The 23196-nt window shown below is 38.3% G+C and overlaps 1 protein-coding gene across 5 annotated transcripts in view; it reads left to right on the plus strand.

The window, feature by feature from the left end:
* Positions 1–23196, plus strand: part of ATXN7L1 (ataxin 7 like 1) — a 110568-nt gene that overhangs the window by 60672 nt on the left and 26700 nt on the right. For 3 of the 5 annotated variants that reach the window (XM_041474619.1, XM_041474618.1, XM_041474620.1), the window contains one exon: positions 17351–17573. In XM_041474619.1, coding sequence (XP_041330553.1) covers positions 17351–17573 — 223 coding nt within the window. Of the gene's footprint in view, positions 1–1756; positions 1807–11501; positions 11592–17350; positions 17574–23196 lie in introns of those variants that run through there. The other 2 variants (XM_041474622.1, XM_041474621.1) reach the window with 2 other exon arrangements.

Here is a 23196-nt window from a genome sequence, read left to right on the forward strand (position 1 = left end):
CCATATTTTATCGTGTCTCATTATTCCTTGGCTTCAGTGATTGCCTCTTCTGTGTGGCATGTACACCTGCAGTGAGTGATTTCCTAAACAGGAATCCCAGAAGCATTCACTGCAGGTGTACATGCCTCACAGGCATGTACACCTGCAGTGAATGCTTCTGGGATTCCTGTTTAGGAAATCATTCAGGGCTATTTTGTTGAGCTAGATTTATGCCTCAAAAATATAGTGGTTTATTTTTTACTACAAGTCCCATGTTCAAATTAAATAAAGCAACCAAACAAAGCCACAAACCAACTGGTTATGCACCTTCAAAGATCTGTTGACTAAATTTCTGGGCTCCATTTTTGGGTCCAGTGGGTCAGGGTATTTTGAATCCAGTTCTCTCTTCTGTCCAGTTGAAATCACTTCCAGGAGGACCCACACTGCCCTCTGAAGAGCTTACTTACTGTAAGTAATCTTTGAGAGTTCTGGTTCTGTTTTCACACTCCCCATCTTCTTCCAAGGCCTCAGGCAGAAGATTGTGTGATTAAGATAGAAACCTGAATAAATTGGGGCCGTTCCTGCTCCCGCCCCACTGGGATCCCTGCATAGTTAGGAGGGTGCGCAGCCAGGGAACGCAGCACTCCAGAGAACAACTTTCAGCTTAATTTCCTGGGGAACACCACTCCATGTATGTGTTCAAATATGTGGAATTTAGTAGTGAAACATTGTAAAATACCTTGCAGTGTGAGCTAGCGTTTGTTGGTATGTTTCATGTTGGACACAGCTGTGAGAATAAATTTGCATTTAAACTGAGGTCCCATGCTGGTCTGCTGCAAATTGCTGGGTTTGGCTGGGTTTAGTGGACAAGCCAGCAACTCCTTGGCTGCAAGAGGAGTTGCATGTATGTGAGAAGAGCTGAGTGGCTGCCCATTTAAATATAGTTGAAACAAATTACTTGTAATGGTATCATTAAACATTAAACATACTGCCATTCCAAATCTTGAGAGTTATGCCAAAGGAAGTATTTCTGGTTAATGGGGAACCCACCATTTCCAGCAGCAGTCAGCTGGCTGAGGGTTTGGCACAGAGATGCTTTAACATGCAGAGCTGTGCCACAGCAAAGCTCAGTTTGTTGACTGAACTTTTTATTTTGGGTGGTGACACCATAGCTCTGATATGTGCATACTTGTGTGTACAGAGTACTTGTAAGAAGAAAAATAGGTGATAAAGACCTTTGTGTTTATCCAGCAGCTGACTGTAACAGGATCTTAATCTGCTTGGTCCGCTTGTACTCCAATGTGTAAAAATCAAAGATAATCAGATCCTCAGAAGCTTACTTTTTTTATTACCAGTTACCATACGTTGTTGTGTGGAGTTCAGAAGCTGAATTTGGAGTTTATGTGGACAGTGTGTGTATCCTTGCCAGCAGTAGCTGAAGCTGTGGCACTGTTGATTGACTTTCCCTAAGCCTTCCAAAAGAAAATTAGAAGTTTGACGAGTTTTCAGGGGGAAAATCTGGCGATAAGTGAAACGAGTTTTGCCTTTAACTCCTGACCTTTCGCTGTTGGGGCTTTCCCTGCTCGTCGCGTGAATAGGGAGCAGAAAGACGGATGTCGGAGCGGGCGGCAGCGGCGGCGGCTCCGGGAGGGGGAGCTCCGGGCCCGCCGCTCTCCCCCTCCCGGCTCGCTGCTCGCCTCCTCCCGGCCCTCCGCTCCCGGCAGCCTCCCGGCCGCTGACGGCGCCTGCGGCCCGGCGGCCCCCGCCGAAGGACGGCCCGGAGCCCTGCAGGCGAAGCTGTCAGCGCGCCAGGGGAAGGTGCTGCTGGTGGGTTTTGCAGCGGCGGGCTGAATGTGAGTGAGGGTCGCTAGAGATGCTGCCTTGCTTTGTCGCCGCTGTGCTCGAGCGGCGTGAGAGACCTGGTGTAGGAGCCGCACGAGGTTGTAGGACACAGCTGTTGCTGGAGAAAAACACCCACAGCCTTTCATACCTGCGCGGTGCGGAGGGAGGTGACAAGTGTTGCAGGGCTGCCGGCAGCACCTGCGGTGTCCGATGTAGCTGAGGCGTTGCAGGGTGCGAGGATGGCATCCAGCTCCCGCCCCGCTCCGGGAGGGTGCTCCGGGCTGAGCCCTGTGCAGGAAGCCTGAGCGCAGCCCTGGCCTGCGCGACTGAGTGTGGCAATGCCTCCTGTGCACCGGAGAGCTTTTAAAACTGGCCTAATGGTTCACAGTAATGTAAGGGAGCAAATCAGGTGTAGATATATGAAGGAGAGAATAGCAGTTCATTACTTTAGCAAAGAAGGAGAAAATAGATTTAATTATGAGTATTTTAGACTCAGAACAGGAAGTGCCAATACTGAAACTTCATGCATAACCAGAACTTTGACCCTTGGTTATCTGTACTGTGATTATTTTTACTTTTTTTCCCAACTATATCAGCATGCTGTTTTGCAGATATGATAGTTCGTGTTGCTTACAGTCTTGGAATCTAATATAGTCTGTGATTTTTATTTTTATCTGCACAAATCTACACAAATTATTGCTAAGATTTTTAGCTTGAGAGCAGACTCTAAGCTCCGTTTGGTGCAGCCTCAGAAAGATTAAAGAGAAATGCATGCAGGTAACTAAAAACTTAGCAAGAGCCATATTTGGAAGAAGTTACCTTGATTTCTCCCTTAAGTATGTGTTTGTATCTTCTGTGTTTTCTTTTGCCATTTTTTGGGTATATTTAACATGTGGCAATGTGGTTAAAAAATAATGCAAACTATGATTGCATTGGTAATGGGTAGTATTTTTTTAAATTTAAATTATTTTTTTAGATTTGATTAATAACATGACAGTGGTACCAAAGTAGTTTAAACAAAATATGCTAGTGGGGAACTGCTGACTCTTGAATTGGCAGCTGTCAACTTTTTTTGTGTATGTTTTATATGTATTCCATAGAGCTTTTTAAATGAAGAATAAGGCAGTTGCTGAGTGTTTCCTTTTGGAAGCCTCAATATGGCTCTAGATGTCTAAGCTCAATTTAAATTATTTCATTTGAAAAAATTAAATCTTATTTAAAACTTTAATGATACTGAATTATTCTTCGAATATATCTGATTTCTCTCAGTGTGCAGTTCTTGGAAAGAGAGGGATTACCTGCAAGCTTTAAGGGCTAAATAGTATCAGGTTTAATGTTGGTATTACCGCTTTACCTCTGCTATGCTGTGGTATGAATTACAGCTGGATTACTTGCTGTGTGCATGGATTACATTCTCCCTCTATTTGTTCTAATGAACTTAAAAGGAGAAAAACAGACAGTTCTGTATCTCTGTTACATTTTTCTAAATGGTTATGAATCTAAGTGACACTAGAAAACTTCATTATACTTTTCAGGGAAAAAAATAAAGCCTACTTGTTTACTTGAAACCAGTGTTACCTGATAGAGGTGTCTGTCTAAGTCTGTGAAATACTGTGGCCGTTAAATGAGCTCTGATTTCTGTAAAGTGAGAAATGTCCCGAGGTATCTTACCAGTGTTGCTTTATATTTAATTAAAATACAAAACCAGCATAGAATGATTTGTTTAAAACTCACTGTGTACCAGATTTTGACAGGTAATTATGAAGAGGAAGACAGAAGCCCTACAAAAGTAGTCTGGTTTTACAGTTAGCCAGGAAGGGGTGGGAGAGTATGTAATAATTACAATTCCTAAACTGGCATAAAATTACTAACAAGAGAGAGGTCCCTGATAAAGGATGAATCGAGATTGCTTGTGAAAGAGGGCTCAGCAGGCCTTTTTCAGTATATTGGCTCCATGAGGCTACATCTGGAGACAACAATACACACCGTGCTTGCAGGGCGAGAGCAGTCTATTCTAGGAAGCAAATGCTAAAAGACTCAAGGTTGTGTTATACAATGTGCCTGGTCTCCATCCATACACTGTAATTCAACCATGGATTAATACCTGATTGAAGCCAAAGGTGTGCCAGGAATGTTTTGAAAGGGAAGAAGAGCAGAAAAAGAAATTGCATCTCTTTTTGGTTCATGGTATGACTGCAGCTGTAATATGCAATGCCTGATGCCAGCTGCCGCACTTTGCTCTGGGCCTTCAGGCCATAAAAGTTCACTGTCCTTTTGCAAGTGCCACTTCTGATGTTCCCTGAAAGTGTTTCATAGTCTGTTGCTAATCAAGTTCTTGGCTAGAATTGATATCTTGGAGTGGGAGGAGAAGTAAGGGAGCAGAAAGTTTATGTAATGTGGTTTGCATGTATGTGCTTGACAGATATGCAGCCAATTAGCTGGAAGTTACAGGCTGGCTTTTACTGTGGCAGTAGCCCCCACACTTTGGTATCTTTCCGATACTTTGAGCAGGGCAGTGAGTTTTTTCAGTGAATGAGTGAGTTAGTGCAGTGGTTTTGTTTTTATGGTCTTCCCTAGTTTGATGAGGCTAAGAGGCAGAGGGAAGCTTGACCTAATCTTGTTACAGTAAACAAGAGGTAAAGACTTCTAAACCTTCTGTTGATGTGATTGTTGAATGTTTAACAGTCTTTTGTTCCCAGTTGTTTACAGTAATTGAGTCCTTTCCCTTGTAGTGCTTGTGCTGCTGTCCTCATTAGTGTGTATTCCAAGATAAATACCATACACGAGACTTGCAAATACTATACAGCAGAAGATCTGTTCCCTGGTTTTCTTTGCTGAATGTTATACCTTCCAAAATATTTAGTCCCTAATACTGAGAATAGACCTCATGTCCTTAGGCAAAACAGCAAAGACAGACAGCAGACCTTTCGTAACTGCCACTGCTATCACTTTTTATGCAGTAGGCATTTAGGGATCTGAAATGCAAGGAGAAATAAGAACAAATAAAACTGCCAGAGTTCTCTTATAAGTAATATCTATCATAGCGAATGTGCTTTTGAACTGTTTTTTTCCTTGAATTACTTTTTTTCAGACCTTAAGCAACTTAGAAAGACAAGGAATTTGGGACTAGGGAGGAGGAAAAGAAGGGGGGTAAAAAGGTTGTAGATTTAGGACCTGCAGATTTCCCCCAGTATTACAATCATCTTCTGATGGGATAGATAACCCTCTTCTTCTATCTCATCCTGCACTTAGTGATCCTCTGTTTCTAGCTATCACTTGAAACTACTTGAGCAGTTCAGTGTAAATAAACCTTTTTCTCTCAGTACTTAGATACAGTAGGCAAATGCAAGGGGTGATAGCTCAGGCATGGTTAGTTTTGGTTCACTTGTTAGCCATTGCTGGTTAAATCTGCTGTACTGTCTAGCTAACAATTGTCAGACTCAGCAAAAAGCTTTAGAAAAGACTTGCCCTGTGATCCATTTGCCAAATACAGAGTTTAGTTCCTCCTCTGTAATCAAGCTGGAGTCAGTTGATTATAGCTGAGATTTACCATGCCAGTATCCTGCTTGTTGTCCTTTCCCTGTCTCTTTGGTTAAGTGACTCCCATTGCTGGAAAAAACCAAATTGAATCTCAAATTCTTCCAATTTAGAAGTATCTTTTGTTATCTCTAAACAGTAGGATTTCTTTCAACTATAGAACATGAATTTGATGAGAAGGGACAACTTCCAGAAGATCATAGTCTCTTCTGGAGTTTGCTGTCTCCTGACAGATGGAGAAAGGTTTCAGTCCTTGAGCAAGAACACAGATAGTCTGATTCAGAGGAAGCAATTGGTAGGTAAAAAAATGTCATGTTGGATTTTTTCCATTTCCTTCCCTTTTTTAAATCTACCTTTGTATTTCACTGTCAATTACATTTTTGGCATTGTGGCCAGGAAAACAGCTTCAAGCTGGATTGATATTGCTGGGGCTGTGTTTTTCTTGAAGTTAGAAAAGTACTTGTTTTAATTTTTCCCTCATTCAGAATATCTGGTTTAAATGACTTAAGTATAAATTGTAATCTCAAGGGATCTCACGGCTCAGTCCCTCTGCACAGAGGCCACCCCAGCTGTATTTGAGGTTCCTGCTGTTTGCCATGCTGGCTGGTGCTTGGCTCCTGCCTTGTCACAAGTATCTGGTGCTTGTCTGCACCCAGCTCCCTGCCGGAGGCCGCAGCCCTGACACAGAATGCAGGAATGCACACAGCCAGCTCAGGCTTGACGTTGTGCCTGAGTTCATAAAATTTCTTGGGACCCAGAGTGTGGGGGTAACACTGCGAGGCAGTGGCTTTGTCTGAAGTCTTTGCCATTTTCCCCAGTGCTGTTGCCTTTGGAAGTGCTATACAGAAACAACTGGAGTGACTCACTTTAGATTGAAAAAAGAACTTCTGTCTTATGCTGAAAAAGAGATGCTGTGTAATTTTTAAACCCACAATGTCCCTAGAAATGTAGGGACATTTGCACCAAGCTGCACCTCTGCTAATGAGCCCAGCTGGAGCTGATTTGTTTCTGCATCTCTGGTACAGATAATCTGACCATGGATAATTGAGTGTTGATTCTATAAATAACCCATTTTGAAATCCTTGTCTTAAAATTGTTTTCTCTTCTTCCTGTTAGCTTCCAAGCTTACTCTCTGTAGTCATTTCTTGGCTGACCAAGGGTTACTCTCATGTCTTGGCAAACATATGTCCTATTCATATCTTCCCACCTGAAGTGAAACGTTACACTAAGCATGGGTAAAACCAGGTTCTTGCACTATAAAAAGCCAGCTAAGTCCTAGCAGGAAATAATCATCCTAATGTTTTACATATGCTCCAATCGACTCTTGGGGTTTAAACCAAAAATGACTGACACACATGAAACATTTGATACCTTGGAAAGATATTTATTGCATGCTTCTTCTCAGAGACATCCTTTTACATATATAGTAGTTAAACCTCTTCAGGTAAAACTGGTTCATTTGTATGGATTTGCTTCAAGTAGGACTTCTAATCATCTTGGTTTGTTTGCTTACTCTCTGTGTTAAAACTCACAAGATTTGTTCTGAGTTGAGCTAGGCCTTGCTTTAATGAGATTGTTTTTCTGTTATCTTATAGAAAGTAATTAGAATGCCTCATAGGAAAAACATCCTGTGTCTTCAGCTGGTGAGGACCTACAATTTTTTCTTTTCAACACGTTTTTCTAAAATATGATACATATGTGCTTCTGAGCAGATCCATGGAAAGTTAGAGCCATCTGCACTGGATGACAGTTTATTCAGGGAATTGGAAGTGGGAGAAGAGAAAACAGAATTGCACAGCTGTTCATGCACCTTGGTAGATAGTTGCACTGGAAATCACCTGTCTCTTCTCCCGGTGTCATTCCTGCCACATTATTCTAAAACAGAGGCAGCATCGGTGGGTGAATAAACTTGGAATGCTTCAAATTAAGATCTGCACTCTAATGGCTGTGTGGCCTTGGAAAATGCCTTTCTTCACACAGCATCTCAAACACTGACCATGCTTCAATAAACTTTGGAAAGCTCAACTTAAAAAAAAAACTTGAGCAAATACCAATCTGAAAAAAAAACCTTATCTATCTATCTATCTATATAGGTATAGCAGACATTTAATATTGTAAATGTAAAAAACTCTCATCACAAGCAATGAATGGAAATTTGTTAAATTATGAATGGAGACATAGTTTATCCAAAAGAAGTAATTTGTATTATGAGAAGTTCATTGCAGGATGAATGGTCAAGAGGTGCGTGAAGAGATAGAATATGACGTAGTTGTCACTTGGACTCTCAGAGGTTAATTTGCATTTATTTCATTCATGTGCAGTTAGGTCTGAGTTTCTTTAGTTTGCACAGTTAGAAGTCATAAATGATGCAAGTTAAAGTGAAAACCAACTTTAGAATTAAGAAGCTGTATGTAAATACAGAACTAAAGAGTTTTTTAAAGGGAGAGGAACAGATTGAAAATGCCCTACAAACCCACTTTTGTATTTGAGTATGTTTTTCAGTGTTGTCTCTTGAGTTTTTTTCTGTAGAAGGTTAAGAGTTTGGTTTCTTGTTTGTGAGAGCTATTGTATATAATGAGGGAAACGTGAACAAGTGACCTCTTCAGGAATTGTTTTTCCACATTCATTTTGAAAGCTGTGTACTAAGGGGTTATCACTTGTGGTTATTCATGTAGCATTCTAAATAATAGATTTTCTTACCTCTGGCAAATAATGTGCTTGAAAGATGAGTGAACTTATTTATCTAAAATGTCTGGAATGAGGAAATACTCTGAACTGACAGTTATGCTGCTTTTGTAGCAGGTTTTGATAAAGCCAATTGAAACTTAAATGTAGGCTCATTTAATTTTGAAAACAAGTGTACCTATCATACAGATCTGGGCAGATCTGTATGGTTACCTGGATTTTGAAATTATGTCAGAATATCCTAGGGAATTAATTTGATGCCTTGGAATACCCATGAGGAGTGGCAAACAAAAAACCAAGTAAAAAAAAATCACATGTAGATTTTATCTTGGATTTCCCAAAATATTATAATTATTGTAATAATGCTACTAGTAATAAAAATAATATCAATAAACCTTACGTGATTGTATCTATTTTCTCTTTTGTCTGAGAATTCTTAGCTCTTTGCTGATTTGGTTCAAAAATCCAAAGTTTCAGCAGTCTTGTGAAAATCAGCAAGTGTGAGGAGATAGTTTAAATAATGTGGCCCAGAGAACAGTATTCCATGTGGTAGTAGCACATTTGCAGCTTGTACTGACAGCTGGCACATGTCTACCTGCAGACCAAACAGAGCTTATCCCTTGGGGAGAGGGACAAAGACTGTGGATACAGGATGAAATGATGAGGCTGCTGGGGGACAAAGAAGCTCAGGGTAACAGAGATGGAGCCATTTACCATTCAAACCTGCAAATTTATAGAAAAAAAATTCCATTATTTCTGTGCTTAAAAAACAGCTTGTTAAGAAATACATTGATTCACCAGGTGCTGGGTTTGCATCCCAAGTAACAGAAAAAGCCAGAAGGTTTAAACAACAGCCTATATGCAAGTCCTGCAAAGATGTTATTTTGGGCTAGTTTCAGTGAAGTTACTATTTCTTTAGGATTTATTTGTATGGAATGATAAAATGAGATTATGATATGTGATCTTGGTATTGAATAAAATCTGGTGTCATGTTTTTTCACAGAACCAGGTGAAGATTATGTCACCTAAGAATAATAACCTGTTTTCTTGGAGTCATAGTAGAGCACTGTTTTTTTTCCAAACCATCTCAGTCTACAATGGCTTATCTTTTCTTAACAATAAAAAGGAATGACATTATATATTTTTGGATTAAGTAAAACATTAAAGAAACATTAAACATTTCTGGTTTATGATAGATGAGGGCAAACATTTAATTAGTTCTTAAAGCGATAATGTACGTAAATCACTTTATTTTGTTATTGTTATGTAAAAATAGTTAAAGAGGAAAATAGAGATACAGTGAAATATTTTACCTCATAAGTATAAATGAATAAAAATATGTGTCATTAGACAGCCTTGAATGTGAAAGATCTGCCTGAGGGAACAGGTCTATTACATGGTTCAAAGCATGAGAGGATGACAATACTAAATTTTCCTCTATTTTGCAACAATCTGGAGTGTAATTATTTAAGTTGGGTGTTTGAATAAATGAATAAGTGATTTGTTTATAAATTTGTACATTAGCCAAATAAAAGATTTCTCCTCACATATAAAATCACCCACAAAATTCTGATTTGTTGGCCGTATTTACCTTTGACGGTACCGTGGCTTGATTGCTAGAAATATTTTAGCATTTCACTTGATATGTCTGTCCTAAGTTTAGGGCTGATAATGCCCTAAGTGCTAGTACAAAAATAGTGGGAATGTGGGTCAGCAGGTAGTAAGATACCAGTGCAAAAGGATGGTGAGGGCTGACCTTCTGGTGCTGAACAGAAGGTTTGAGGTGGTATTTAGCCCAGACTCTTGTTTCATGTTGGACTTACCTGAGCGTCTCTTCCAGGAGAATGTGAATTTTCTGTGCATAAGCTTTCCTTGTTTTTCTTTGGTAAGCTGTCACTCAGAAAAGTGTGTACCCAAGATTCACTTGCTCTGTTACTTCTTTTTTGCCTGGGGATTTTTGGCCTTGCTGAGCTGAGAAATATAGAGTTGAAAATTGTCATTTTTTCTGCAGTAGCAATGTGTCAGGTGGCAAATGCTGGTTACATGTGAATTGTGTCATTACAGGAGTGATGAATTCCTACTTAAGTCTTCAATTCTTTTTTTAATCAAGTTAATACACTAAATCATTAATATCCCCTTTTATAGCTGTAGAAACAGACCTTGACACTACAGTTAAATCTAGGTCTTCCTGCTCAATGGTGTGAAGACTAACATTGTCACCAGGGCAGGGTATTCACACTTCTGTTGTTTTCCTGTCTGTCTGATACTTCAGTGATACCTTGGAGCTTCATATTTATATCTCAGAATCCTTATAAAAGAAGCAGGCAAGTACCCAGAAGCTTCAGTTTACATTTAGGATAATTAATTGCAATATTTGAAACATTTTGGGAGTTCCATTTGACTCTTCTTTCTTTTCATGCTTTTTACTCATGAGGAATAATAGTGTTCTGGGAAGTGCTCTGTGTGGCTCTTCATGGAATTTTGCCATTTTTAAGATATTTGGCCACATAGATGTAAAATAGTGATAGTCTAGAGATTATTTCTCATGTGTTTTATAATGATCCTGACAAATGCCAAGTTATTCCATAAATAAAAGAATTTCCAGGCAAACATCAGGTTCATCCTACTGTGTTTTACGCCACTCTCCTTCTTCCCTGGATCAAGGAAGTAAAAATTCAGTGTCCTCTTCTAAATATTCACTTGTGGGTTTTGCTGCTTTTAATTTTGCACTTTGGCTCATTTCTGCAGTTACTTGAGTTGTATCAACTATTATTTAAAAAAAAAAAGAAAAAAAAAGAAAAAGGGGAAAAAAGAAAAACCCTGCAGCCGTTTTCAGCTCGTGTTGTTCTTGGCACAAGTTCAGTTCTGGTGTCCAACTGGTAGGACCGAAACTTGGTGCTTAACAAGTGCCTGTAGTCAAAACAGTTGGTGTGTGCTCGCAGAGGTCTGGTGTTTGCTGCGGCAGGTCATCTGCCGGATTTTCCCCCGTGTGCAGAATACCTAATCACGTTGCTGTGTTTCTCTGACGGCATCTGTGGCAATGTGAATCGCTTCACGTTCCAAAAGTACATGTTTACAGTCGTCGTAGAATCAGATTAAGTTGGCAGCCTGCTCCTCTCTGTAAGTGGCTCAGTTTACATTTCTTCTTCTAGCAGGATGTTTTGCATAATTTTGCTGATCCTACTCACTTGTAGACTTTGTGAAATGGAGAATCATTTTAGTGAGTTTCTATCAGAAAGCGAAGCTTGTGTTTAATGTAAATAAACACCAGCAGAACGGTGGTTATTTTAGCACTTGATAATTTCCCAGTTATGTCATTTGACCTGGAATGAAGCTTGTGATTGTTGAGCAGTGTTTTATGCAGCAGATCAGTCCGGGGGTTGGAGCTGGCAGTTTATTTCCTTTGTCAGTTTACAAGAAGTATCAAAATGAAACCGACTGTGCTGTTTCCTTTCCAGTGCGCAGTGCAAGAAGGGTGGAACGGTTTGCGGATATTATTTCCAAACTTTTTCAGCTGGACTTGGAATAGTGTTTTGTCAAAAAAGCTGGTAAAGTTATCCTTCAATCTTGCAACATTATGCTGTAGTTTGCTAACATCAAATACAATTTTAGTTTTGTTTAACCTCACATACTGGGCTTTGCTAGTGTTTTTTCAGACTGTGGCTGCAAAATGAAAGTGCTTACAAGGTGTTTATGAATTCTTGTTATGAACCAGCTGCCAGTTCCTGCAAGATGACACATTTCTGCAAGAGTCTACGTTGTTCATTTTCTGGTTGCTGGCTGTTGCTTTTCGGGCATGTGTGGGGTTTTTTTCTGTTTTGGTTTTATTAGGATTAATGCCAAGTACATTTGCAAACTTTGAACTGGGATCAGTACAAGGTGGTAGGTTTCATTTACTGTTTATTGAAATTGTAAGTATACATTGCTCAACTTTGCACAGTGAAAGGCTGTGCAACAAAGCACCTCAGGATATAATGTAAATAGAAAAACTGTAATTTGTGCTTAGGCGGTGTATGAGTTACCATGAGTAACATCTTCATCAACAAGACTATGAAATACTAAATTTCATTACCATCTGCTTAAATATTGTAAATGGGGAGTAACAGTATTCATATTTTGTTAAGGGCAGTTGGATCAGTTACTTTATGCTATTCTGAGTAAAAGGACTATGAACTCAAGTGTTGTGATGAATACAAGCTTAAAAAGGGGTTTTGTTATTCTATAAATGTTTACTGGCAGTAAATAACTTTCTTACCTTTCAGAGTTTTAGCAGTTAAATTTTGTTTGTTTTTACCAAGCATAATACCAAGCTATAAGCCGTAACACTGGGTCTCTGAGTTATTCATGGGTCAACCTAAAATTGATTTTTACTTTAGGCCTCTTGTACACAGGAAGTCAGATCATGCTAAACAAGAGTAGTGTTTCAAAATGACTCGTGCTGACAAAGTTTTATTGTCTGTCTTCTGACAACATGAAGGGTTTTTTTTTTTTCCTGTTTTGTTTCAAGTATCTGAAAAAAAAAAAAAAAAAAGCACTGAAAGATGAAAGACATATCTTTCTCTATGCTCAAATGATATCCTTACATTTTTCCTCCATGATTGTCTGTCATACTGATGGAGAAGGCATTAACTGGGCAAAAACTTTTCAGTTGATTTGATCAATTTTGAGTAGCACATGTTGGGTGAGAGTGTGGATGCAGGTGAGATATAGTAAGGAATGGGTTTTTGTTTCTAGTCCAGATAAGAGACAATCTGCAGTTTCAGGATCATATAAAGATCTTTTTTGGTAGGAAACTGCAATGTTTGACATGTTTTATGGGCATCCTATTTGCTGTAGTGTCATTGTAAGGTTTGCTGTGAGCTGAGTGCTTGATCTTGCATATAAGAGTCAAGGCAAAAATTTGAAAAGAGACTTCCTACTCAGAATGTGGTTTTGCCTCATTTTCCCACACGCTGTGCTTGTGGCTCTGGAGCTCGTGTTGCCCCTCTATTGCTTTGCTTTTTTTGCTTATGATTAGAAGATGTGGCGTTTCCTGCAAAACAGCTGCTAGTATTCCCTGGTGACCCATCAGAGAGGATCCAGTGGAATTACAAATTTAAAGGCAGACCTAGAGGACTTTGGCAGCTGCAGCAGAGATTTGGAAAAAGGCAGGGCGTTGCATTGTGCAGGAGGCAGGAAGGAGGATTAAAAATGGAGTATAAGGGCATAGAGGAGAAGCTCTGGAGATTCAGGGGCTGTTAGGTCTCCAACAACATAAGGACTTCAGATCTACAAACAATTCAGATTTGGCTGAGAAAGTTGGACTATATCCATGTTTCCATAGGACATGGAGAATCTCCTGGACTAGTTTAAGATCATTTGCAATGCTACCGATGCAGAGTTTGCAATGCGCCTTTGAACTACATGGAGCGCCAGGCCTTTGGACACTTGCCACTGAATAGAAAAAGATATTGATCTGAAATTGATTCTATAGAAAGTGAGGTAATTCAGTGAGAATGTTAAACTTTCCACTGAGATTAATGCCATTAATACGTTAACTGTTTGACAGCAGAAGTCACGTGTTGCTTGTCACTTGCTTGCAGTGACCGCGCTGAGACAGCTGAGAGGTTGCAGAAAGATTAACGTGGTAAAGAGGGTTGGAACTTTGGCTGTGCTCTTGGATGTGACAGCACCTGGTATTTAGAAACAAAACAGAATATGTGTTGTTATTTATGGGGAACATAAGCATTCATTTGGAAGTATTTAAATGTATTATTATCTTTTGAACTGGAGCACGTATTCATAGCACTGCTGAAAAGTGTACAGAATTTAGGTTAGTATCTTATCAGTGATGATAACTGGTTTTCTAGTTGCCTTGCTGCATTTAATCATTTCTAGGGGCAAAAGCTTTCATTCTTCATTAGTTTCATCAATGTCCACTGGCTATATCACCAGTGTATGTGAATAGGGACAGCCATGTCCACAGCTGTGGGAATACAAGTTCACCTGATTTACTAGATCTGATCTGTCTACATATGAGCTGCAAGTGAGCGTAGAAAGTGTTACACAGATAGCTGATTGTCTCCTGAATATGTTAGTATGTGAATATTTAATTTTATCACAACTATTTGATGTGCAAATGTCTTTTATTCACACATTAATTTATTGGATAGGCTGTATAATAGTAGATTTGGACATTGTGTGTCATTCCTTGTACATATGTAAAATAGGAACAGACAAATTAGTAAAAAATTTTTAAAACAGATTTGACCACAAAAGTCAATTTGATAGAGAAGGCCACCACCACCCTGGTTTTAGCAGTTGATCTGACAGCTGATGACCTTTTTTGTCATATATTCCCATTATTTCTCTGAAACATACTACCATTGCCTAAGGGTGATTGACTACACGTACATTGTAAGGAATGAAGAATCAAGAAGCAACTTGATAGTTCTTGAGAAGGAATATGCACCAATATTTAGTTACAATTTATGCCCTCACCATTGAGATTTGTCTGAGAATTCACACCTTTGTCAAATACAGCCTCTTGCAGGCGTGCTTACCCAGCCCAGGAGTTTATGCCCCTTTGGAGGGAGTTACTCTTCCAGCTCTCCACTGTGCCATACCTGCAAGGTGTTGCTGCCATCTTCTTCTGCTGACATTGAAGTGACATTAACTTTTGTGAGGAAATGCGCAGATTTCACCCGTCCAAGCAGTGTCTCAGAATACCTCTGGTTGCGTGGCATTGGCTATTTACATTCTTTCTCCTGTATGACTTTACAGAGATCACAGTTTCCATTTCCATTCCAAGAAATTTGAAGAAAATCTGGGTAATGCCAATAATACTCAAATGTGTATTGGAGTCTGTCTAAAAGGTGGAAGACTTTCTGTAGCCATGTTTTGGGGGAAAAGGGGAGTTTGAGGAGTTAAAAGGAAATGCTAATTATAGCAGTCAGTTCTGATCACGAGAATGACCACCAATCAGTATCTTGAATATTCGTCTTTCTAGAAGATTAGTTTTAAAGAGTAATATATTGCATTTCCAAATGAAATATATTACTCTTATTAAAATATCCTCCATATCCTTAGGGCTGATATTGATGACACAGTTCACTAGAAAGCAGTCAGATTTAAGAAAACCAGTAGCTGTGTTGAAAATTGGATTTATTAATCCTAAGTTTATATGGTATGTGTGTGGAAAACATGTTTTCTCCCAAGTTTTACTTTATATACAGCTTGATTTTGTTGGTAGCATAGCATTTCCTTTTCATCAGTCCTCCAGTAATTAATAAGAAAGTTGCAAATTTTGATTAGCCTACTTAAAATTTATTAAATAGGTACTGAGAAGATTAGTAATTCTTGAAACAATAACTATTATTTAATAAAATAAGTAGTTTGTGAATGGAACTGTGCATTTCAGAATCAGATGTGTAGCTTACACAGGTGTTACCACAAATGTGAGGTGAAATGAATGTAAATCCACTGCATCCTGCAAAGGAGTTTTAAAGGCAGAGGCTGCACACTGAAGTGTGTGGTGGGGTGAAAACAGGCAAATGACAGGGGACATTTTGGGAGTAAGGATAGATACTTTTGTATTTGAAAAAAAATTAAAACTGTTTTGCTCTTCAGTTGTAGGAGAATCTGGAGGAAATTCCAGCATTGGCAATTAAAGCTGTGAATGAGAAGATATGGAAATGCTTGATCTTAAATAAAAAATGTCTTTAATCAGTCGTTTGAGATCTAATAGAAACATTTTGGAATTTTTTTAAGCATTTCTCTTTGTTCTTGAGGTATTTGCGTATTGCAAGTTAATCACGGATGAATCCTTCTGCTACTGGCAAGTTTTTACTTGTGAGGATGCCAGACAAATTGTCATGTTTTGATTCTCTGTGGGAAAATTTCACTTAGGTGTCCTTGTAATATCAAACTAGTGAGTGCAGGGTTGATGATACAAATACAAAACCTTCCCATGTAGTAGCAGGTCCCTGGTGCTTCCTTAACCTACTCCTGGTTGACTGTGTGATGGTGGTCAAGCTCAAAGTAGCACCCACTTGGATTCTACAAGTTAAGTGCTGAAGGCTTTACACAAGGAAAAATTCATGCATGTTGAATGAGAAACTCCAGCTTGTCTGAAGTACTCAGCCTATGCTTACATTCTGCTTGCTACATTTGATTACTGTGTTGGTTCTGGGGGTACCTTTCTGATCCCCCCTGTGATCAGGCTCTTGGTGTTCGGGCACCAGCAGACTGCAGTCAGTGCCAATGAGCCAGGCCCTGCTGACCGGAAAATTCCTCTTCCCCCAGCCCGTCCGTGCCACCCGCTGCTGCCTTGGCTGGGGAAAGGGTGCTTCACAAATGGGGCCCACAGGACTGTTCAAGATTTACAGCACCCCTCACAAACCTTAGAGCAAAGATCAGCTCCTGTTGCTTGTAGGATTTTGTGGTTGTGCTGAAGTTCTCAGCACACTGATGCGGCCGGCTGGCCAAGCACTGGCACTTCTACCCTGGAGAAAGATATAATTGGTAAAGAATGGCCAAAGCAGTCTTTTTACTTAACAATATGAGGGATAGGACATTTATATTTTAAAAAATACTAATAATGACCCAATCAAAACAATTTCACTGAAGCCTGTCTGTCTTGTGCAGGATCAGCCAGGCCTTGCTTTTTTGCAGTGCTTGAGAGGCCCCTGGTGTGAGCGTGTGCAGTGCTGACCTCCACGTTCGTTACTGAGACATAAACTTCCTGGGTTTTTTGCACATGCCATTTGCTCTGTGTGGAAAAAACCCCAAACTTCTACCTTGAATGGAGATAATCAAATAAACAAGGCAGAGCCCATCTCTGGAAGGGAGCAGTAGACCTTTTGCTACTTTCCAGTCTTCCTGTTGTTTTCCTACAGTTTCTCATTAAAATTGAAACAAGATAGTCATAAAGTAAACTGTCCAATAACCAGGTCAGATGAATTCATCATAAACCATTTCAGGAGCAATCCCATATCTGTCACAGAGCATTTTACGGAGTTGTGTTAGCTGTTACATACTCTCCTTTCTTCTTGGTGTGAAAGACTTGGGACACCAAATACAAATTTTCTGATAGATTATTGCCATTTGTTTTACTATTTTTTACTTTTTTTTCAGAGCACTTTATGATGTTGATTTTGTCTAGTTATCATTTGGCTTGATTACATTCACGACAGTAATGAACTGGTGTTCTTTGGAGTGATGAAAATCATTGTAACTGGCATAGAGAAGAACAATTTCCTCTTTCCCAACTTGTATTTTTAGTTTTAGCCTATGACATATTGTAAAATCCATTCATTTTCTGTTACAGAACGAAGACACAGTTCAATGTGTAAACCTTCCCCTTCTCCAGCTTCTCCAGCCTGTAATTCCAGGACATCCCTAGTACAGATGAAACCGAAATCCTGTATCAGCGGCCATAACCCCGTCAGCAGCAACTCAAAGCCATTCAAAACGCCCAAAGACAATCTACTTACCTCCAGTAGCAAACAGCACACAGTCTTTCCTTCAAAAGTGTCACGGGATAAACCATGGTAAGTGCCAAAATAATAGTTACCAAAGATGCTGGTGTTCAAAATATCTCTATACATCACAATCATAATAAAAATTTGAATTCTCATTTTACCTAAGTTTATAGTTTAAGCCTCTATATTTCTAAGGGAGGAAAACAGGATATTTTTTAATGAAGAAAAAAAAATTATGTATAGGAAGTGCAAGAAGGACTGAATTACTTTTTCAATGTTTCATCAAATGTGTTTTTCTAAGATGCATATAGCAAGTGAGGTATTGACCCAGTTTGCTATCTTTAACGTCCATCTTCCATTACACTATCAGCCCTTAGAACTGATGCTTTTGAACAGTTTAACAGGATAATTTTTGCAGAGTCCTTAATACTGGCTTAACTGATGTTCATGAAAACTTACTGGTTATAGTCAATTATCTTCAATAGCAGCTGCTTTTGGAGTTCATTCTGTGTTCTGATAATATTTGATGCCTTATAAGATGACAAGAAAATTCTGGCTGCAAAAATCACTGTTTTGGGGGTGTCTTACATCATGTACTGTGATATATGTACACATACAGGCTTTGAGACTGCCGTGCCCATCACATGACTGTGATGATAGCAGCAGAGTTGCAAAAATATAAATGACAGCAGAACTGGGTCACTATTTTATCCCTTAAGAAATTGTTTTGTCTTCATTACCTACAGGAAAGATGCTTTGTGATTAGGCCATTAGGTTGGTGACTTGAGATCTGGGTTCAGTTCCTGGTTCTGTTATGCCTTGGTCTCTTCAGCTTCAGTTCTCTGTCTGTAAATTTGAGATAGTGAGACTTCCTTTTTCTTAAGATTTATCTACTTACTTTATAGATCCTTCCCTTTTATATGTAATACCTAGCATGAGAACGTCATGATTTTAGGTAGGGTTTCTGGACACAACTTCCTTAAAACAGTAAATCATTTAATGCAAACCATTCACTCATGATACAAAGAATAAGCTCAGATTATGTTAAAGGCATAGCTCATGTTTCTGCCTGAAACGTGCACAAGTTGGCATGATTTCAAAGACAGCAGCTTCTGCCTAGCTGTAGAATTTACCTTGCCCTGGAAAATATATTCTTCCTGTAAATCTGGACCCACCATCTTTTCAAGCATAACGAGCATTATGGGCAGTTATGGTATAAAATTCTGAAAATAGGAAAACTGATTGGTTAGACTTTACACTCACATGTTAACTAGAATAGCAGAATAGCCTCTGTCTCAGCTGTGTGTAAGTACCTCATTTACTACTTGAGACCAAATATTATTGACTGAATGGTGACTTTTTCTTCTGAATCTTGAAGGGGAATTTTATACAATAAGGGATTCTTTTATAAGTCTAATTAAAAGAAAATGAGAAAGGACTTCAGAGTATTAACACTATTGACTATAAACCTATTTCTCATCTTGTTTCAGACAGCAACTTACATATCCACATTTCAGCAGATTCACTGAATCTATAAACAATATCTTCCTTTCTGGCAACACATGTCATTCTGGCAGGCGGTAAAAGCTGGAAGGGAATAAAACAACTGAGCATTTCCACCAATCCCTTTTCCCTTTATTGGTAGCATCCTAAATATTTACTGATGATTATTAACAAGGTAGATTTAACCATTTAAAAGTGTTGTACTGCTCTGTTGATTGTTTGGCAATGAATATGACAGTACTTGTACCAAAAATTACGTCATTCTTGCAGCCATGCTGGGAGATCATACTGCAGTTTTGTTTTGGGGAAAAATGAGGCATATAGTAGTTAAAGATACTGTAATTACCACATAGCAAACCACAAACAGTCTGAAGTGAAGATCAATTAAATTCTCTTGCAAAACACAGTGTTAAGTGCCTTAGATTGCATGACTTGTTATAGAATAAAACCTGTCTGCCAATCATCACAGGTTATAGAGAGCTGACAGCTGTTACAGAGGAAAGTGTTTGTTCCTATTCCATTAGAGAATGATAATATTTTTTTAGAATACTAGAAAATATTCAGCAGATCTGATTTAAGGTGAAATTATTAATAACATTTATTATTTTTTAAGATTCTGTCTTCCATTCAGCTGCTGCACAAGCCATAGAATTTCTTGTCTTAGCTTTTAGAAGCTTTTTTTTTTTTTCTTGTCTTAGCTTATTAGAAAGAAATACTCAATTGACACAGAAACATTAATCTCAAAAATGCAAATAGGATTCATGGTTTATCCAAGTGTGTTGTGGTTTGTCATCCTCAGAAGCTTCCAGGTCTTCAATGCTTTTGTCTGTTACATTGTAATCTCATACCGTACATTTATTTCACCTAAGTTCTTCCAGACAGTTGTCAAATCAGCTTGTTTCAGGAATTATTATTATCATATAATTATTATCAATTTAGCGATTGCTTTTCAGACCTGGAACAACCTTTGTTGGGTTTGCCTGATTGTTTTGTACAGCATCTCCTTTAAATTTTAGTTGTTACAATTAGAATTTTGAGAATGACCTGTACAACAGCATAGCCCAGTAGATCTGTTGCTGTGCCTGCCTTCATGTAGATCCAACTTCTGTTGTTAAATTTGTAATAGTTTTGGTTGAGGCATCATCTTAGCCATTGACCAAGTAGCTCTTTCTCTTGTTCATGTCCTGTGTTGTTCTAAGATGTGCTCCAGAGGTTCTGGTTGCTCCATGGCCAACATTTTAAAAATCATGATTGGAATGATCAGATAAAAGAGATCTGTAACTGTTTCATTTTGTAGCTGCTGTTTTAATACCTCCCTTCTTGTAGCTGGAATATAAAGTATTATTGTGAATACATCATCCAGAAATATCTGTCAGTTCTGATTTTTTCCCCTGTATCTCTATCATCGTTGCTATTAATACAGCAGTGCTTAGAGATGGAGCAGAGCTGGAGCACCACTGCACTGTGCACAAGATAAATGCAAACCATCATTTTCTGCAGCTTGCAGTCAGGGTGGTAAGATGTATAGCAGAAGGGTAGAAACTGGGGAGAAAAGGGCAAGGAATTGGTAGAAATAACAATAATAATGAACAAGTGAACATAATTAGTAAGCATAGCTCAGATGTTTACCCTTTATAAAAGGCATTCCTGCAGCCAGGAGCTCTCTTCCTCATTGCTGACCTGCCCAAGGGATGCTGCTTCACCTGCTGTGCCTTGGCACAGCTTCTGGGTGCTGCCATGGTGGATTTGGGTGCTGTGATCCTACAGGGTGTTCAGTTCCACCTATCCATGATCCTAAGGCAGCATAAAATTGGGGTAAAATGTTGAAGTAAGCTAGCACTGAGAAACCAGCTGAAGTAGATCTCCTTGGCCTCCCTCCACAAAGTTTAGCCTGCCAGAAATTCTGAAAATGAAAAAAAAAATGAGATGGAAACCATGTGGTTTTCATCAACACAGAGAAAACTGACTCTTTCTGTAAACAGAAAAAGGATCCCAAAGATATACCTGTAGGCAATCCTTTAAAATTTATAATGCTACTTTTCAAGGTATTGTTAATCATCTCTTGGCCTTTATTTCTATAAGGAAATACAATTGTTCGTACTGAGGCTGAGAAAGTGAAGACAGTCGTGATTTAAGGATATTCCTATTGCAGAATGGAAGCAAAATTCAGCAGGGTTAACTTGGACCATATAACCTAACATTAAATCACAAACTTTTTGTACATTGTAGAGGCAATTCCAGCAATGTAGATTAGGGCAATGTTTTATGTCTTTAAATGTTTTTGAATTTCTTTTCTAACAAATTTGAAGAGTTGAATGAGTGGCTGAGGTTTCAGAACAAATATAATTACAAATGACCAAAACATAAACCCAGCAAAATTATATAATAGGAAGGAGAAATCATTTTTAAAAGCCAAGAGAAAGGAAAACAGAAGTAAAAGGAACTACAGGTATGAAAAGTGTTGTGGCATACTACAGATATTTTTCTTGCATTCTAGAAGGGACCTACAATGATCATCTAGTCCAGCTGCCTGACAAAGCATGAGAAAACAGAAGGAAATCTTACTTTATTTGAAAGAGAATGAGCTTCTTAAGCCTGTCATGACCATGTACTTTTTGTAATCCTCATTTTTGAGCATTTTTCTGGTTCCTTTCTAATTCATCAACATGGGTATTATACTGCTGGTCAGCAACACTAGAAGCCATATTCCAGTATCAGTATAACCAGGGACATGTGAAAACTATTTCTTACTTGCCATATCCCATTGTTGATATAAGCACAACAATACAATAAAACCTCATATTGCTTATTCACTATGACCACTAAATATTTTTGTCACTGTTTTCCAGTGTGTTGTTTCCCTGTATTTCACTGCAGACTGAACAGCTTGTTATTTCATATGTAACTTTACATTCATCTGTATTAAAATGTCTCTTTGAGTTAATGAACTTTACCAAACACTCCATATTGCTTTTTATAACTTTGTCTCTTCATTATTTAGTTCCTGTCAATCCTGATTCCATCAGCACATGTTATCACCAGTAATCTTATCTTTATTTCTCAAGTCCACTGAAGTTTTTGGTCATGTCAGACTTGGTAATGATGGCTAAAAATGCCCCTAGCAAAACTCCCTTAATGAATCATAAATCTCAGAAAAACTAGATTTGAATTTCATATTGTTTAACCTTTGCTTTTAAATCGTTCTTATTTGTGTTTTATAATGGCTTTCAAAAACTGGAACATTTTCATAGTTATCTTTGTCAGCTTAACTGGTAACTTCATCAAAAAGTGAAATCATATTTCTTTGCCAGAATCTGATCTTCAGCAAAACCATGTCAATTTGTTGTTTATCAGTTTATTAGCTTTTCCAGTATTTCTTCCAAGACACTTTTGTTTGGGTTTTCAACATGGATGAAAGAGCAGCACTCAGCTAGCTTCTCTAAGATTCCACGATTCAATTAGAAATTAATATGCTGCGACCTAATGTTGCTCCAACTCTTTTGGAACCTATTGTCACATTATGTAGATTCCCTTATATAAAAGAAAAAAATCAATTATTATTTTTCAGCTGGCACTTTACACTTACTGAAGGAATCAAAAAGAATTTTTATCTGACTGGAGAGAGTCCTATTTCCTTCTTACTGCAGAAGAAATAATGAATGTTTCTGATGTGTTTGCTTTGGTAGTAACTTTTATTGCCTAATAGGTAGATACTGCTATTCTTAACAGAGTTTCTGTTGTCAAAAAAAGTCTTACTGAATAGATTTTTTTCCTCACTTTTTGTTTGTTGCATGTTGTTTTTCTAATTGTCCCTTTCAACATCTGCCTTTAAAAAAAGTCTAAATAAGCTTATTGTTTAAAAACTCCTTTTAAAATACAGTAAATAAGACTAAAAACCTTGGTTTTCTTTTTCTAACAAACTTTTGAAATAAATCCTCAATATTTTACTTAAAATACTCTGTTTGGGAAAAGAGTTCTTTCTAACCATCAAATATAAACATTTGTGATTTATTTACTTTTTAAGACCTTAGTAGTTTACTCCAGTCACTGATCCTGTGGACCTTCCAATTTTCCATTTGGTAATAAATGATTCTTTATATGTTATGCTAAGACTAAACTAGAGGTCCTCACTGTTCAATGCAGTAAAACAGAGAGAGCAATTATAATCTGTAGCTTCTGAAACCATAAA

This window comes from Pyrgilauda ruficollis, unplaced genomic scaffold (assembly GCF_017590135.1).
Source record: "Pyrgilauda ruficollis isolate IOZ18807 unplaced genomic scaffold, ASM1759013v1 scaffold33, whole genome shotgun sequence".
Classification (NCBI taxonomy): Eukaryota; Metazoa; Chordata; class Aves; order Passeriformes; family Passeridae; genus Pyrgilauda; species Pyrgilauda ruficollis.